Here is an 18,482-nt window from a genome sequence, read left to right on the forward strand (position 1 = left end):
CCACGTGTGTCTCTCTCGCCTCACAGGGATGGCGCCCCCTACTGTGAGAAGGACTACCAGACCCATTTTGGAGTTCAGTGTGAGGCGTGCCATCAATTCATCACAGGGAAGGTGCTAGAGGTAAGGACACACACACGCATCCATATCACATTTAACTCATAGTATGCGCAGATATCTCTTTGTGTGGCCGCCCTCTGAGTTTCCTGAGAACCTGCCTTAGGTAAGTTTGAGGGAATCCTGAGCGTTTAAATCCTTAAATCACTAGAATTTAAATGATTTTTAATCATAATTTTTGGGAAAGTACAATTAAAGTTTAGATTGTTTGCATTATTTTGGATTCAGATGTCTTTAATACTTGAGAGTGTGTCTGCCTTTCTGCTTCTCATGCAGACACACACAGGGGATGTTGCATGGAGCAGAATTGTGAAATGTAGTTTGATAATCTCTGGTGTAATCTCCTCTGCACCGAGCCAAACAGACTCTTGACACGACTGTATTCAACTAAAAGATTAACTCTTAGCAGATTTTAGGTCTTCTCAACTCCTGCCTAAATACACATTTGCAAAAACACGCTCAGCCATAAATGATATAAATATTATATAAGAGGGAATGTGATCTGACATTTAAAAAGTGTGACTGGTATCCCCATGCTATCACCTGTTATGAAACACTTTTTGGGCATTATTAGAACTGCGCTTAAAAAACACGCATGTCCTTTACACTGTGTCTGTTCACTAGTATCTCCAGCATATGCAAGCCTGCTTGTTCTGCAAAGAGTGATCCGGTCAGACACTGAGTTATGTGTCATTTAATGGTATGAAAATGTCACTGCTAGCCAACTAGGCTTACAGTAATCCAACACTAAGGCAGGCCTTTATGACAATAGGAAAAGGCTGCTGGGTCTCATCCCTGAGCCGCTGCCAGTGGATCAGTGAAGCCAAAGCCAAAGTCTGAAAGCCTAATCACTGACCCAAGACCCAGGCCAAATACTGTAAAGCCATCAGCAGGTTGCATATAGTCTGTTCCTTTTGGGAGTGCAGTGCGAATGGCTTATTAATGTAGGGGTCATTAACGGTGCTGTTAGAGATCGAGAGGAATCGGGAGTGTCTGTAATGGTACGCTGCACATGTAGCAGAAGTACTTTTATTATAGCTGAAAGGGAATTGAGTTTGGCAGAGTGCTGGGTAGAAGGCACTATAAAGTTTCTTCTACAGTCATTTTTTCTCATGCAGTAAAATGCAAATATTAGTCTGTGGCTTCATATCTTTGAGTAGCCACTTGCCTCTTAATGAGGGTTGTTATACAGCAGGCGATTCATTTGGATATTTATCACCCGTGGTCAAGGTTGCTTGGGCTTTTTAACAGAACGCTCCACATGCAAAGTGGTACGTCAGTATACACGGAAGTTTGGGCGCTCTAGCTGTCAGACCATTTTACTGGAGCACATTATGAAAGGAAGGTACAAAGCCGGACGGTCGGATACTTGAAAGCAGGTTGACTGTGCCGTTTTGAACCATCATATTCATCTTTTTAAAATAGTAAGATGTTTGACTGGAATACGTTAAATGATTTCTCAAAATGTGATGCAGTAAAGTCACACAGATCCTCACTTGACTCCATGAGCTACTGAGAAAAACGTGAAAAGATGCTGAATGGCATTTTTAGGGAAACTTTTTTCACCCGCTGCTGCCCATTTGCATGTGAAGCAATCCTTTAGAAAGGAAACTACTGGCACACTGGATCTGATGAAACGCTCTCTTTCCTAACATGGGCTGTTCGAGGAAGCGAGCGCAGCTGAGAGCAGGTGGGGCACAAGGTTTACTGCCTGGAAGTCATAGCTCAGCTTCACCTGTCCCACTGCAAGCTTCATTCGTCTTCATTTTTCCCCCCACGATGCCAAGTCTGTTTTGCGGTCCGTGTTTTCCAGGCAGGAGATAAGCACTATCACCCCAGCTGTGCGCGATGCAGCAGGTGCAATCAGATGTTCACAGAAGGAGAAGAGATGTATCTGCAAGGTGAGCGGATCTACATGTGCTGCTGCTGCCTCATCAAAACTTTGTTCCTTTTTGCTTCTTTTTTTGTGTGTGTGTTTGTTAACTGACACTGATAAATTGAACACTCCTCTTTGGGTTGAGTAAAGTTTAGCATTAAGAAACGGATTTTATTCAACTATTAGAGCTATAAAGGAGGAAATAGTATTAGGAGGTGGAAAATGTAAAGAAAATTGTAGTTATTTCTGTCATAAGGGTGTAAATTATAATAGTCTGACATTCATATAGGAGATTATACACTAAAAACCACACTCACAAAGCTCTTTATTCTCTGCAAGCTGTCTTTTTAACAGCCACACTCCAGTAGATGTATTCAGATTACCTTCCTGAGCCACAGACGCATGTTTGTGCCACTGTAAACCCAGAGACTGGTTCCTCTGCAGTATGATGGAAGTGAAAAGCTGGTGAAAACGAGGTCAAAATGAACATTTTTTCAACATTCTTTAAGTCTTGAAGTGCAGAGCAATACTTCTTTTGTTGTTTTCCCAAAGATTTGAAAAACACCGTAAAACACATCACTCTAAAATCTCTTAGATGTTGGGATTTGGTGACCGTGGAGGACATAAGAAATGATTTGAGTCACTTCCTTTCTCAGACCATTCGGCATCCTCTCGTAACCTTCTTTGTCTTCTTACTTATGTGGATTTTTATGTTTAACTTGTCAAAGATGAATCCCCGGCACACTGTCAGCTCTGGGTCTCTGCAGTGGGAAATCTTTATCCTAGAATCAATAAGAAAAAGAAGTGCGATTTCATCTCAGTTCTTCTCCATGAAATAGAAATGTTGCTGCAGTAAATGAAGTATTTCTGTCAGCAAGACTATAATTGTGTAAATAAGTGTGTAAAATTACAGTTGGTCCAGATTTATTTGTTCCTTTTTTTTCTTTTTTCTTTTTTTTTTTTTACTGTGGAGCTATTGTGAAAAAACACAAATTTCTATAGTTAGGTAATGACAAAATATGAATTATTTAGGCTATTTGATTGTTTAATTATTACTTAATCACTTTGGTGGATTAGGAATGACCATATTGAAGTCTTTATCAATAGAAAAAAGCTTTAAAACTTGTGAAAATACAGTTAAAAATTGAAACTTATGCCCTTCTTCACATTTTCCAAAGCCCCCCGGTGGGCCGAAATGGAGTCCTTGCCGGGCCAATTCCGGCCCATGGGCCTTATGTTTTACAACCCCTGATCTAGAGCATGAGCAGCCCTTATGAATAAAATTTAATTTATGTGTTTAATCAATTTAACCTGAATCTGTTCTCTCTGTCTCCCTGCACAGGGTCAACAGTCTGGCATCCTGGGTGCAAGAACACCACGAGAACAGAAGAAAGGCACAGGGAGCGGGTAGGAATCTGGGACCTTTTGGGGTTTTTTATGTGTCACGGAAATGTTTTACAGGAAAAGATAGAGTTTGGAATATTTAACTAAACACACTTTTATCACTCCCTTGCTGTTAAAATTTAACTTACTGTGCTGTAAAATAATTTGCCTGTTGAAGCAGCTGTGTGTGTGTGTGTGTGTGTGTGTGTGTGTGTGTGTGTGTGTGTGTGTTTGCCTTTCCATGTGTTATGTGTGTGTATATAAATATTTGTTCATATGCATATTTACGCGTGGCCACGTTCACCTTGATGTATGTGTGAACTGTGAGTCGGGCAGCAAAGGTACAACCCCTGTGTGATGTCCTGTGAACCCCCCCTCCCCCTCTCCCTTCCTCCACAGCTAATGCCTCCGTCCCTCTTATTCCTCCAAAAAACAGAAAGGCAGGTACTGTATTTCGCTATTGGCTATGAGATGGCATCATCCTGTGTTCCACCATGTCCATAGGACACAGTGCACTGTATGCTGCCATCTGCTGGAGACAGCCTGCAGTGCCCTCTCTCTGTGTGTCATACGGAGCCATTCAGTCCTGTCTTTGAACATGTCGACGGCGCATGAGACAAAGGTGCTCGCACATTTAAAGGAGCAGACGAGCTGACACAGACGACTGATGTGGCTTTTTCCTAAAATCAACATTTACCCATTCGGCGAAAAGCTTCAATTATGCCACGTGCAGACCTGCTGCTGCCATTCAGACAGTTCATTTCCCATAAGCAGGCATGAGGTCCTTAAGAACATCAAATCACAGCACTAAATCACTCATTCACTTTGCAAATTTGCAAATGAATGACTTAATCATGAGATGACATGTTAGTGTTCCAAAGTACTTCATATAATTCATGAAACGTAAATACAGGGGTTGCCGTTCCCTCTCATCCCTCATACGGTATAAAGACCAACCGTGTACTAATAATGCATAATATCCAGGTGACAATCCTGGCTAATATGCAGGTGCCAGTGGGCTGTGGATCCTGGTAGGCTAACTGCTCTGACAGGTATTGATGTGACTAACAGCCACATTTGTGTTTTCTTTTTCATAGCCGACGAGGTCGTCGTCTGAGAGTATTTGTTCCAGACCTGGTTCAAGCATACCTGGCTCACCGGGTCACACTATCTATGTAAGAAATGTCACAAACAGAGCTACAGTCTGAATAGATTCTGTAAATACTGTCAATGATATTACCCTTCCCACACCTTTTTTAGCATAACTGCTGTTTGACAGCTGCACCTTGCACAGCAGTAGTAATCTCCCTGTACTCTTGTGTACGTGTGCACGTTTGTCTTTGTTTGTCTCCCTAGGCAAAAGTAGACAATGAGATCCTTGATTACAGAGACCTAGCTGCCATTCCAAAAGTCAAAGCCATTTATGACATTGAGCGCCCCGATCTTATTACCTATGAACCTATGTACACCACCTCCCTGGATGAGAGAGAGGAGAGACGAGAGAGTGTGGGAGAGGTAAACACACAGACTGCGTGCTTCTCATTGTGTGCACACAAAAACGGTCCATGAATAAAACTCAAATGAGACATGATTTCCCTCTGGAGGGATTTTTTCTTATGCAACAACAACAACAAAAGAGAGAGAGGATATAATAAACACAAAGGACTCTATTACTGATTAAGATATTTTTCACTCTGTAATAAAAGATCTTTTGCCTCACTGAACGTCTGGGTCCTTCACAGCTCCACACTGCCAGGAGGGAACGTTCCCCCTTGCCGGATGACAAGGTTAGATGCATGGCTAAAAAGGAAGCAAAGTTTAATTCGTCTTTTCCTTTAATGTTCTTGTGAAAATCAAAGTTATAATTCAGAGTTGTTTGATTTCTTTGTAGTCCTCAAGAAACATGTCGCCAACCCCATCTGGTGAGGTGAGCGAATCCATCAAACTCACTGTCCTGCTGTAGGCGACAGTAAATACAGTCCAGTGTAGTGCGCTCTCGTTCATCAGAAGCTTGTGTAATCACTCGGTTGTGTTGACAGGGATCTTACGACAGGAGGGAACGCATCCTTCAGAGGTCCACCAGTCAGGGCTCCATAGGATCACCAGTTTATAATCGTCATGGATACACCCCCACTTTGTCACGGTCGCCGCAGCATTTTCACCGGCCAGGTAGGTCCTCGAAAAGACTCATTTTGTGTATATGTGTCTGTGTGTATTACTGTAGTGATTTCAGGGTTTTCATAAAGTGGATCCAAAAATCTTTGATAAACAGGTGATGATGATGATTCAGAGCTCGCTCAGCCTGGCCTTAACGTTTGCATTTCCCTCCCTGTGTTGTTGAACGTAACCAAAATTGACTTGAGGTTATTTTGCCTCGCTTTGATTTACGTGGCAGACAATCCATTTGCAGAGTAATTACCTTCAAGTCAGTTTTGCCCCTTTTACAACACAGTTTGAGTTTGCTGTTCTTTCCATAAAACTTTGCTTTTAGAATGTAACAAATCTTCATCTTGAATACGCCTTACGTCTCACTTTGGGTGTCTTTTATTTCTTCTTTTCAACATTTGACCCCTCTGTATTTTCCGTATATCGTTTGCCCCGCAATGTCTCACCTTATCTCCTTCCCTCGTCCTGTACTGTCCACTTCTATTGTCTGGTCCTGGGGTTTTTCTCCCTCCTTCCCACTCTTTCTCCCACCTGGCAGAGGCTCTGACAGGCATGCAGAAGCTCTGCTCCTCCCTGTGCAGTAACAGTGTGGGCTCCAGAAATAATGACTCCCGCCCCACCTCCCCTTTCAGACACCACTTCCTCCCCCATAGCCAAGGTAAGGGCCCCACTCCACTGTTATCTGCTGCCCCCTCTCTGCGCCCCCCGCCCCGGAGGCAACACATCATCTCCATCATCACCTGGATAGCGACTCCCGTCAGTGCCCACTCTGTCATTCTGGATCCATCAACATTTCTCGCCTAAATGTTTCGGTCAAACCCATGCTTTTTTAAGCCGCTGACATGCTCTCTGCTCCTCTTCTGCTTTGACTTCACCTTTGGCCAAGTAGCTGTCAGGCTCCTTGTGTTTGTGCTTTACATCTTTGCATGCACTAGAGAGGTATCAGTAATCCAAACCCTACATCCTAACTAATACTTCTGTGTGTGCTGAACGAAGGATATATATATAAATATTTCTTTTGCATTGTATTGCATTGAATGAGTCTCCAGACTCCAGTAAACTGTGCGGCTGAGATAAAAAGAAAGGTTTTACTGCTTTATAGTGTCGATATGCTGCTGCATGCAGGGTGGTATTAACTTCTTAACTCTGAATTCATATTCTAAAACAGGCTAACAGACATTCAAACTTCATTACCCATAACACGTTTCCCAAACATTTAATCTCAAAATTCAGAACGCCTCTGCTCTGCTTCTTCTCTGCCCCATTTATCGCATTTATCCAAAGTAAAAAGAATGCGTCCCATTCATTCAGAATGACTTCAGCTGGTCCCGTTGGTCCCTGTGTGTTGCACCGTTCAAATTGTGGTTCCCCTGCAGTTTTCCTGCTTACCTTCTGTTCTTGGTTCTTCTCACTGGAGGCACCGACCCGCCGAGTGGCCGGAGCTCTCCCCTACCGCTCAGGCCCGACAGCCGGCCGGTCACCCCGCCTCTCTCTCAGACCCCTAAACATTTCCACCTCCCAGGTAGGAGCTGGAGCGCACCCTGTCACTGCTCTTTCTTTCTTCCTTTCTTTCTTCTCCATTTGGGAGCTATTTTGTTTTTCCCTCTCTCTTTTTTTAATAAAAAAAACACATAGAGCTGTATCACAGGTCACGTTTTAATGTAAATCCCGGTGTAGCATGATTTACTGTCGTTTGTTTTTACACTAGATTTTTTTTAACCATTTCTACTCATCAAAGCACGGTATGGTCTGTAAATGTCTTTTGCACATGTCTGTTTTCAGATCAGGGGAGCAACATCTATCGAAAGCCACCCATCTACAAACAACACGGTACCTTTCCTGTTATACTATGATCTTTTTTGCAGTAGAAACTAAATTCTCTTTTGACGATTAATTTGTGTCAGTGATTCCCCACCGGATACCTGTTATGAATTATGTGAAAAATACATACAAAGTGGACACAAAAATCCAAAGATGATGAAGCTAAAACTAACAAAAACTGGCAAAACATGAAGTTGTTGTTACGGTTGCAGGCCACAACTCTGGCAGTTGTACGAAAAGCAATTAAAAAAAACAATCCCAAAACCCAATATTTGTATAAATTAAGAAAAATATGAATGTCTAAATGAGTTCCTCTTATTGAAAAGGTTGGGAAGCACTACTGTAGCCACTACTCTATGTGTTATTGAGGTCAACTGAAGCTGTGTATTCATCTAACCATAGCCACCGTCAGCGTCAGTGTACAAGCAATGTTTGAAGTCTGTCTCCAATCCTTTTATGTCTGACCTGTAGCTTGTTTTACTTTGTCCGTCTTAACAAGTCATAGCAGTAAAAGCAGCGCTTGGCCTGTAGGTGAAGCGAGGCTGTGCAGCATTTGTCGAGTGGTGACAATTACGGGATAACCACTCTTCATTTTCCAGGAGTCAAGAGCGAGGGCAGTGGGTACCACAAGCAAGACCTGTGGCACGTTTCAAAGTAGAGACTCACAAAGGGGGATGAGCGTTACTGTCACTACAGTGTCTTTCTCCGTGTGCTATCTATATTACTTAACAGTAAGAGGAAATTCCACAATCTGGCATTAAAATGGAAACCCACGTGTACACTCGAGGCTTTTCTTTAATTATACGCGTAATACTCACAATGAGTCTTATCCACCACCGATTTTCACTTCTTCTATGATAAGAAAAAAGGTCAAGCTTTTTCTGTTATGGAGTGGCTTGTTAAGAAAGACTGTATATTTATATATATTTATGAAAATGATGATGACCCTGGATTAAATGATCATTGAGCCTGACGATCAGATGGTGCAAAGATGTTTACTTGTGGTTTAGGCTGTGACCCAGACACTGATAGCTCAGTTCCCATGGTTACCAACCTAGATACAGCTTCCATAGCACGCCAAAGCAAGTCTGCTGATGAGATCATCAGATCTGCCACCTTCCCCGCTGCCCATGCTCCCTTTCCAGATGACAGCTCACGGAGTGAGGGTGATCGCTGGCCCTACTCGCTCACTGCGTTAGGTACAGTAGGCTCCTGTTGGGCATGTTCGCGCTGCTATCATAGTGGTACAACAGACACCTTACTGCCACCTAACTCTCCTGTTTCCAACCCTATAGCTGCCCCCAGAAGCTTAACTGCATCCCTGCTTTACCCCAGGCTTAAACTCTTGTTCAGACATAGCAGTATTTGCCTTTTGCGTTTTTTTGTGTTTTTTGCTTGCGCAAAACTGAAGAAGCGTTGTTTGGTTTCTGTTGCTGTCATGTTACTTTCTGCTTGAGGCAGCATCAGTTTCTACATTTTACTTTCCCTTACTGCACACGACGGGGCCTTTAGCTGTATGCAATGGAACCACAAATGACTTGGACAGAGATAACTGAGACTGACTTCAAACTTCTGTCTGTCTGTCTTACATTGTGCTGTTCTGTGTACTTGACATCTTTAAAACTCGACATGAGCGGCGAAGTGTAAACTTCTGCCATGTCGGTGTAGTCAAATATTCCAATGAGTCCCTCTGTTTGTCTGTCTCGTCAGCTCTGTCTCACATTTGCGTTCGACCCGCCACCATTTACTGTGTGTATTTCTCCCTGCTCGGCGCCCAAACAAGGCGGCCATATCTATTCTCTTTCTGTCTACGTTTGAAATGTGAATGAAACATTGAATGTGGTCGTACTATTCAAGAATGTTTGAAGCATGGAATCCTGCAGGGACGTGTCTTCGTGACTTTCCATACGCATGCTTTTGTTCATCTGTTTTTTTTCGGCTTGTGTTTGGAACCTGTAGGTTCAGAAGGGAGGAGAAGATCTAGAGAAGAGGAGGAGGAAGAGGCTTTGAAAAGAAAGCTGCTCCAGGAGGAGCATCTCAGTAAGGTCGGTCGAGTAGCTTCACCGTCAACAAACACGGTCAATATTAGATGCAATACATCTGTTTTTCCAAAAGCTTTCGATAGCTGTGTAACTCTTATGAGTATGCGTGTTTGTAGATTCAGTCCGGTTTGGGGAAGCTCATTTTGAAGGAGGAGATGGAAAAAGAGCAGATAAGGGAGCGCCATGCACGAAGCCTCTCGGCTCAGCGCTACGATCCCAAACAGACCAGCTGTGATGCAGGTACAGAGCAGCTTGGTGATCCTTTTTTTTTATAGGTTAGAATATACCATATCCTCTAACATGGTATATTCCTGATTTTCATTTTTTTAAAATCTAAAAACAAATATAAGTAATTAATTATTAATTGGCCAACATTCATATTTCAGATCAGCCTTCTCCAACCAAAACTAACTCTCTGCCTGGCTATGGAAGAAATGGGCTACATCGGGTGAGAACATACTTTTATATGAATACCCACTACATGATGAGGTTAATGGCAAAGGGTGCAGAGTTCTCTGAATCCTTGATTTCCAATGTTTTGCCAACTACTGACATCAGAGTTGCACACATTTTTCTTATATGGTCATCTCGGGCACGGTTATAACTGTGGGGCAGGCCTTACAAGCACTCTCATGTGTTTGCAAAGCCAGGTGAGGGGCAGCCAATTGGAGTCAAGTGGGCCTTAAAGAGACAGAAGTTAAAATGATGTGTTTGAGGCCTAGACTGAACTAAGGGGTTGCATAATGGGCCTGTAAAAGATTTTTACTTTAAATTATGCAATACTACTTTACTGGAGTTCCAGAATAAAACATGGAGCTGGAAATGAGTATAATAAGTCCACCTTCAAATGCAGTCTGTCTTGACATCAGTAGCAGAAACACTAATTCCTGATGTGCCTTAAATATTTCAATTAAAAATTAAATGAACGTCTCAGTTGAGAAAGAAAATGCCGACATGTTAATGCTGATGTACTGTTCGTGTTTTCCTGCAGCCTCAGTCCACAGATTTCACCCAGTACAACAGCTACGGGGACATGTGCGGAGGAGGCAGAGGTGAGAGACACTACCGAAAAACAGCCACCCAACAAATCTCTTGTCAGTTTTCACCAGAGCTATTCAGCAGCAGTATTCAGAATCGGCTTGCTACATGCATTTTGAAATATTTGCACAATGATTCGCGTGTGTCATCAAAGGACAGCAGTGTTGTAAATAGTAGCTTGGCAGGGGACTTGACAGCAAAACCATTAACTGTGAGTCTCATTTTCTGTCCCATTTTGTCCTGCAGAGTTTCAGGTATGTCCCTCATCTGCTTTTTCACATGGCATGCCTCCTCATCTTGCATCACACATTTTGCTTGCACGTGGGTTCCAAGAAAAATTTTGCCCTGAATGCACACCGCCCACTCCTGCTACATGCTTGCATCACTGTTGGATTATTGTCAGCTACGGGGCATGAGCGATTTCAAATTCCTCGAATATGAGAATCAAACATGCACAGCCCGGTAGCTGAACCAGTGTACTAGAAGTCCAATATACAGTCATTGCCTCATGCCTTGTTCTGTGTGTTGTGTTATCAGTGTTATGACTCAAAGCTAAACTCAGTATGTAGCTGTGTCATTTTAAAACTCACCCGAGGGAACGTAGTCATTCAGAACACATGTAAATGACTGCCCATCGTAAATACTACTTAAGGTACCGAACAGCAGTATCCAGGCTACTTGCTCCATCCAGTGAAAATTGTGCCCACTGTCATTAGTGGACATATTCATGCCATTATCCCTGCAGTCCCCTTCCACTATATTACATTTGTGTATGTTCTGTTCTTTAGCACATTAAGGATGGCCGTGCAGCACTTGCAAGGATGGACAGGGGAGTATCTATGCCTAATATGTTGGAACCGAAAGCAAGTATCTTCTTCTTTTTGTACTGATGACACTGTAATCTACATACTGTAGATAGATCTCTTTTTTAAATTATATATTGTTCACTTCTTCAATGGAGTTTTTTTTACTGTAATAAATCTCATCCGGATAAAAAAAACAAAAACGTCCGAGGCGATATGGCATAAACCCTGTAGTGTGGGGACATTGGTGGAAGAAATACTTTTGCAGGAAGTGAAAGGCTCACCTTAGCCGGGTTCAGCATGCTGCTTTAGGAGCTGCCAAGTCACTCTAGCGCTTAGCATGCCGGCTTCTCCATGCTCATCTGCACATAGCTTTGATTTAAAGTGGCTGGATACTGTATGCACCATACAGTAGAGAATCCAACGCCCAAATTGTCATCCAAACAACTCATATCACTATATACTGTGTAGTATATAATGGCGTATATGCATTACTGTGTGGATATGAGTTGGTGAGAGGCTTCAAAGAACTTCTAGTTGCTTATCATTGAATGTGATCAATTTCTTCTTGCACCAAAGGAGTTAGCTATTTAAAAAAAAAATCCAAACACCTTAGATTTCCAGGACAGTCATACCCATGTGGATTTACTTGGCCTACATTACAGTTTTGTTTTGTTTTTTAGTTTGCTTTAAATTAATCTAAAAATTACAGCCTGTTACGTAACTCTGTTTCCATGTTTTCCCCCTAATCTGTTGCACGTTTCGGCACCCAAAGTGAAAGAAAGTGCACACGTCATAGCACCTGCATTTCCCCAGTGACTTAAAAAATACAACAACCCAGTCAGCCTCCTGTCACATACCTGTTCTCCCACCCAGTGCTCCCTGTGTCGCAGTAGAATTACTAAAATGTTCCAATTTTATAGTTTTGTTTCATGAAAATGGTTTGTAAATTGTTCTGAAGCTGAACTCAAAAGCTTGTAAATCTGACTTGTCCACTGATGAATGTCTCCTCCTGAAGGTGTATCCCTATGAAATGCTCATGATAACCAGTAGAGGGAGAGCTAAACTGCCCAGGGATGTGGACAGAACCAGACTGGAGGTATCGGTTTTCCACCTGACCTTCTGCAATTAATACTGCATTTCTCTGCTTTGTGTAAAGAGCATGTTACACAAATACGACCGTAGCGAGGAATATGCAGTATCCATTTGCTTCTTGTCGTTTCTGTTGTGACCTCTTTTTTTATGGCTTTGGTGCTAACTGAGAACACCCCCCACCCTCCCCTCCTTTTGTTTTTTCTCCACCTTTGTTCTCACTTCTAGCGCCACTTAGCACCTGAAACGTTCTTTGACATCTTTGGAATGGAGATCCAGGAGTTTGACAGGCTTCCCCTGTGGAAACGCAACGACATGAAAAAGAAGGCCAAGCTCTTCTAGCACTCAGAGCCGCATGCATTTTCTGTACATTCAGATAGCACACAGCAGCTGTAATCTAGATGTAGGTTTTGGTTTATTTCCTTTTCTTCTATATATATTTTTTGTTCTTTTCTTTTTTTTAAATTTGATTGTTTTAACCTGACATAATCACGGAAGCCATGAACTGGACTCTTTGCTCTGATGCTTCCTGAGACTATGTACTGAAAGACTTGTCCTGTTAGACTTGCACTGTCAACGATGAGCGGGAATCTCTTCCGTGTTCAAAAATGACAAAGAATGAGACTGGACGATGAACAGGGTCATGTTCTTTGGTTTGAATGCGCTTGTTTTACTTCTTGCTTTGCTTCGAGTGGAACCGCTTTTCTTTTCTTTCTTGCTCGTTTCTTCCTACTATTTCTCTCGCTGTTGATTCCTGTGGAACTTTGTAAGTACAGTAGAACCTCATGGCGCTCATTACAAAATGTCCATGCTCGTAGCTTGAACATGTGTCAGCTTACCCTCGCTTGGGCTGAAAAGGTTTTAGTCCAAAGTTTGCAAGAATTGGCTCAGTGAGTCTTTGAATTAAAAAGAAAAAGTCACCGGGAAAGCAGTTAGCTTACCCAACAGCTGTTGCATCATCCAAGCACCCGCATATCACTAGTTTCCTTCCCATGGCTACGCACTGAACATCCGTTTGACCCTGACAAAAAATGTCTCTCTTCTCAGGCTCTCATAAACACGGCCAGACACTCTCCCTTTACATGGATTGGAAGTACAAATCGTATTATATTTTAATGCCATATCAAAAGCAAAGTGACAAATAGCTAAAACCCCTAATGTGTTTGAAAATACTGTTTTATATAAAAAAAGAAAAGAAGAAAAAACCCCACACTGCCATTTGTTGTATTGAATTCTAAGCCAATAAAGCTTTAAATCACCATGAAACATAATGATCCTCTGCTAAACCAAAGGTACCCACCGCCTCTTTTCTGTTTGTTTTTCTTTGTTTGCATTTCACCAATAAACACACGAGCTCAGTGATGTAACGCAGGTTAAGAAGTCATTTTTTGACTGAGTAACTTTTAATCAGATGGTGGCGTCCACTGACCTAAACAAACTCTGATTAGCTAAGTTACTGTTGGGTTACACAAGCTTTGACTTTGACTGCTTTACTGGAGGGGTTTATATATTATTGTGGGTTATGCACTGAACAGATATACACCCACTGGACACTTTATTAAGTACACCTTACTAGTACTGGGTTGGACCCTCTTTTGACTTCAACAAGCTGCTGGAAACATTCACCAGAGATTTTGGTCCATATTGACATGACAGCATCGCACAGTTGCTGCAGATTTGTGGGCTGCACATCCATGATGTGACTCTCCCATTCCATCACATCCCAAAGATGCTCCATTGGAGTGAGATCTGGTGACTGTGGAGACCATATGAGTACAGCACACTCATTGTTATGTTTAATAAACCAGATTGAGATAATCTGAGCTCTCTGACATGGTCTGTTATCCTGCTACAAGCAGCCATCAGAAGATGTGTACACCGTGGTCATAAAGGAACAATAAAGCAAAAATACTCAGGTAGGCTGTGGAGTTTAAACAACACTCAGCTGGTAGTAAGGGGCTAAGAGTATGCAGAGAAAATATTGCTCACACACCAGTAAAGATTCACCAGCCTGAATCACTGATAAAAGACAGGATGGATTCATGCTTTTATTGTTGTTTATACCAAATTCTGACATTAAATCCAAATGTCACAGCAGAAACTGACACTCATCAGACCGGAAATCATTTGTCTGTGTGAACTATAGCCTCTTTTTCCTGTTCTTAACTGACAGGAGGGGCACTCAGTGTGGTCTTCTGCTGCTGCAATCCGCGATTTGATTCTGCATAATTTGGTTATAACAAGTATTTGTGTGCATGTCAGCTTGAAGCAGTCTGAACATTCGTCTCTGACATCAACAAGGCATTTTTACCCAGAGAATTGCTTCTCGCTGAAGAATTTCTCATTTTTGGATCGTTCTCTATAAATCCTAGAGATGGTTTCATGGGAAAATGCAGTAGACGAGCAGTTTTGTCAAATACTCAGCCAAGCGTGTCTGGCATATCATGTTCAAAAACTCACATGAAACATGTTTCTTCTTCATTCTGATGCCGTTTGAACTTCAGCAGGTCGTCTTGACCATGTATACATGCCTAAATCCACCGAGTTACTGCCATGTGACTGGTTGATTAGATATTCGGGTTAACGTCCAGCTGAGCAGGTGAACCCAACAAAGTGGCTGGTGAATGTATTGTATACATTTTAGAATACCACATGGTGAGAAATGGAATCCATCTAAGTATAAAAACCTATTTATAAATTGTTTCCTCTCCGGGTTTGCATTCATGTCATATTGCACTTATACGAGTAGCTTATTGTGACTGACTTCTTCTCGGAGGCCTGTGTGTTCACATTTAAGGTGAGAAGTTTTCTATTTCACCGGAATCGAATCACTCTTCTGGTGTCAACCCTTCATCATTCAGCACAGTAACCAAACATCAACTACACCATTCTTTAGGAAACACTTGTACACAGCATGGGACAATCTGTAGTTACAAATATTGTAAACAAATAAAACAAACGTCAAAATGATTTTTTTAAAATGGCATTACACACATCTTTGAATAAATAGTTTATAACAAGAAGAATTTCAGTAAGTCAAACAGTATAACTCTTAAGTATTAATGCATCCCTTGTGCAGCGCATACATTTGAAAACTTCAGTGTGGCCTCATTTAGTCAGAGAGGGATATTATTACGGGATAAAGATGAAGGATTGCAGTGTCACATGCCACAGAGGAGATGTGTATTTTTTGAGTGATATTTACATAAATCTACAAACAAATTGGCACTGCGAGGTATGGTTGAGTGCTGTAAGCAGAAATGAAGACCATATTCCAACAGTCCGAGTCACTTCTGATTCTTGTTTTCTTTTACAGCATTAGATTAGTGACAAAACTAAAGAAAAACTCCATAAAGACAAAAATGAAATATAGGAAACGCCACCAGGCTATATACAGTATGTGTACCGTACATCAAATAACAGTTAAGTACTCATTTAACCAAAAGCTGTGCTCTTTTTCAAAAGTCAGTCATAATAAGTTAACAGTGTAAAAGACATTAAGAGAATGAATGAGAACATTCAAGGTGCATATCTCACACCCCCAGGAATTTCATCATAATCGGAGGTTTGGCAATTCTGGGTCTAAACCAGAGGAAGGCCAAATACAATCAGAAGGAGAGGTGAGAAACAAATGAATTAATCAAGCCTGACATGCTTATATATCAGATTTTCCTTTGAATTTAATGTGAGGTGACAGCTTACAAACACTATATGGTGCGTTTAGAGGTCATGGGGCCTCCCAGTGACGACTGGGAGAAAACTGAAACAAGAAGCTACTATACAAATTTAACATACCTGAAATCATCCATGCAGGAGTGACAGAAAAGAGCTAAAAGAAAAGAAAAAAAGGAAAAGTAGTTCAATTCTTTAAACAAGTAATGGTGCTAATAATGGTAACAATTTCTTGGACCTTGCAGAGAACTTCATTTTCTCTAATTCATCCAAGAAAAAGAAGCAATGAACCCACTGTGTGAAGGTACGGTATGTGTGAGAAACATTGTGATGGTAAAACTATAACAAAGGTTTGCCAAAGCACATGATAAGTATAAAAGTAAGTCATCAGCATATTGTAAAAGTTCGTAATCCTAACCCTTTCATACAATGATATAACAAGTCTGAAACAAGGCTATCATGGCTGATAGAAGTATTTTCCTGTCGGTCATTGCTTTGTTGCCGTTATCATTGCATCATAATGAGCTTCTGCTTTTGCAGCTGCACTTCACTGCCAGATCCACTTTGTTAGCTTCAACTGAGGTTTTCTCAATATGTGTGAAACCCTTTCTTTAGGAGACACTGGTAAAGCACCAAGAGTGTCTAAAGAAGCAGAGAGAAGCAGTCAAATATAGGCTGAGGAAACTCGCGGCACGACAGTCAGAAATCACAGTGAGTTTCGTTCCGTTCACAGAACAGAGAGGTGAAATAATTACTCGTGACAGGGCTGCAATTAACTTCTAAATATTTATGCCCGACTCAGAAAAAGTCCTCAGTGATAAGGAAGAGTATCATTCGGAAATATCAAGAAATCCAAGCTGTCCTGGATGAGGACCTGAGGATTACCCTGTCCCACCTGGAGATGGAAGAGCGGGCTGCTGTCTCTGCCTTGGATGAGCTCACGGAGAGGAACTGTTCTCTGATCCAGGAGATAGAGCAGGACCTGGCTAGACTCACTCTGGCACTGGACCAAACGGACACAGAGCCTGATACAATGGTGAAAAAGTTGACAATAGCCAGATATAACTGGAAATGTTATGTGTTTCCTGTCTTAACAAAAATATAAATCTGATAAAATAAAAATAATCGAGATTATTTTTTACTTTTTTCCCCAGTCGTTCTTTTCATACCCTGAACAGGAAGACATGGAAACAGCAGACAGGTAGGGAAATTAATTATAATCTATCATAGAAATAAGCTTCATTATTGTATGTACCAACTTACTTACTTACTGTGTGCCTCCACTAGAGTGATTGATCTGCTAAACCAAACAGACCCAAGCAGTGTGAGCCTGGATGAAGCTAAAGCTGAGCAGATCATCAGCCTCACCAATAACATGCTCCTGCTTGTCTGCTCCCAGACCCCGATGATCAAGAAACTCATCAAGAGCTGTCAGTTTACATATTTTTATATTATTTATGATTACAATCAAACATTCAATTAAAACATTGTTAAATTCCAAAATGTAAAATATCTCCAGATTCCAGCGAGGTGTGCCTGGATCCGGAAACCGCCCACCCAAAGCTGATCATCTCTCCCCAAGGCGATAGTGCCACATATACGGACACCTGGCAGCAACTTCCTGACTTACCTGGACGCTTTGACACTACCCTCAATGTCATCAGTTTGCAGGGCTTCAGCTTTGGTCGCCATTACTGGGAAATCGATGTAACTGGGAAGACTTACTGGGAGCTCGGTGTCACCTACCCCAACATTCCTCGGAAGGGCACAACTGAGGACTGCTGGCTCGGCCGCGGGCCTGAGTCCTGGTGTGTGGAGTTTTTTGATGGCGAGTATACGGCCTGGCATGGAGGCGTTCCGCATCAGCTGCCTTTCACGAAGCGTTTCTGCCAGATTGGTGTTTTGTGTAGTTTTCCTGCAGGGCTGGTGATGTTTCTCGAGGCGGACAAAATGACACCACTGTTTGCCTTCTGCACGGGGACCTTCTCAGACTGCCTCTACTTAGCTGTCTGCCCTGGTCATGACCACAATGGCAACAATGCAAAACCTATTGTTATCTGTAACCCTTCATCTGCCAACAGGGATCTCCGGTTTACTTCACAGAAGAGCTGTTGAACAGTTACTTTTTAAGCTGCTACTCCACAATAAGGCAAAAATATTAAAGCTGTAACTAACGACTTTTTAAAATAAAGAGATTATGAAGTTTGAAACGACTCTGTGAGCTTGTGCAACATTCTGACAGTGTTAATGCTCAGGCTGTGTAATGCTTTCTGTGCTCACAATAATATTTCAGTGTGATGCTGTTACGGTTGTTACAGTTAAGGCTGTGGGAATCATGCATGTCCATCACTTAGACCTTGAGACTTTCAAATTAAAACCAGGGTGTTACTAAAGCAAGAGCATCATTCTTTGTGAAAGTCTAAGAAAATATATCAGGTACTAATCTGTTTAGTAACTGTTTGGGTATCGCATGAG

The 18,482-nt window shown here is 41.9% G+C and overlaps 2 protein-coding genes across 13 annotated transcripts in view; both read left to right on the forward strand.

Annotated features, from left to right (window-relative positions):
• The window catches only part of ablim1a (actin binding LIM protein 1a), a 41,634-nt gene extending 27,932 nt beyond the window's left edge, over nt 1-13,702 (forward strand). For 3 of the 11 annotated variants that reach the window (XR_013101409.1, XR_013101407.1, XR_013101405.1), the window contains exons 6-23: nt 27-120; nt 1,928-2,015; nt 3,333-3,397; nt 4,471-4,548; nt 4,730-4,888; nt 5,116-5,160; nt 5,265-5,300; nt 5,413-5,542; nt 6,078-6,197; nt 6,957-7,061; nt 7,322-7,369; nt 8,419-8,559; nt 9,320-9,405; nt 9,519-9,642; nt 9,789-9,850; nt 10,394-10,454; nt 10,687-11,303; nt 12,262-12,335. Coding sequence is in view for 3 of the 11 variants with exons in the window: in XM_012921437.3 (XP_012776891.2) it covers nt 27-120; nt 1,928-2,015; nt 3,333-3,397; nt 4,471-4,548; nt 4,730-4,888; nt 5,116-5,160; nt 5,265-5,300; nt 5,413-5,542; nt 6,078-6,197; nt 6,957-7,061; nt 7,322-7,369; nt 9,320-9,405; nt 9,519-9,642; nt 9,789-9,850; nt 10,394-10,454; nt 10,687-10,694; nt 11,229-11,303; nt 12,262-12,342; nt 12,564-12,677 (1,579 nt within the window). In the remaining 8 variants the exon portion in view is untranslated. Of the gene's footprint in view, nt 1-26; nt 121-1,927; nt 2,016-3,332; nt 3,398-4,470; nt 4,549-4,729; nt 4,889-5,115; nt 5,161-5,264; nt 5,301-5,412; nt 5,543-6,077; nt 6,198-6,956; nt 7,062-7,321; nt 7,370-8,418; nt 8,560-9,319; nt 9,406-9,518; nt 9,643-9,788; nt 9,851-10,393; nt 10,455-10,686; nt 11,304-12,261; nt 12,343-12,563 lie in introns of those variants that run through there. The other 8 variants (XM_012921437.3, XM_076891861.1, XR_013101408.1 and 5 more) reach the window with 8 other exon arrangements.
• A 120-nt stretch (nt 13,703-13,822) lies between these two features.
• Nucleotides 13,823-18,471, forward strand: LOC101469311 (zinc-binding protein A33). 2 transcript variants are annotated; one of them, XM_076891864.1, is made up of 5 exons: nt 13,823-16,718; nt 16,810-17,043; nt 17,162-17,208; nt 17,295-17,437; nt 17,527-18,471. In XM_076891864.1, exons 2-5 carry the CDS (start codon nt 16,909-16,911, stop codon nt 18,120-18,122), a joined length of 921 nt encoding a protein of 306 aa, XP_076747979.1. In that variant the 5' UTR covers nt 13,823-16,718; nt 16,810-16,908; the 3' UTR covers nt 18,123-18,471. The 2 variants fall into 2 exon arrangements, with proteins under 2 accessions (XP_076747979.1, XP_076747980.1); XM_076891865.1 differs by having other exon boundaries at nt 13,823-17,043.
• The last annotated feature ends 11 nt before the right edge of the window (nt 18,472-18,482 follow it).

The sequence above is a fragment of the Maylandia zebra genome, linkage group LG13 (genome assembly GCF_041146795.1).
Source record: "Maylandia zebra isolate NMK-2024a linkage group LG13, Mzebra_GT3a, whole genome shotgun sequence".
In the NCBI taxonomy this organism is placed as follows: Eukaryota; Metazoa; Chordata; class Actinopteri; order Cichliformes; family Cichlidae; genus Maylandia; species Maylandia zebra.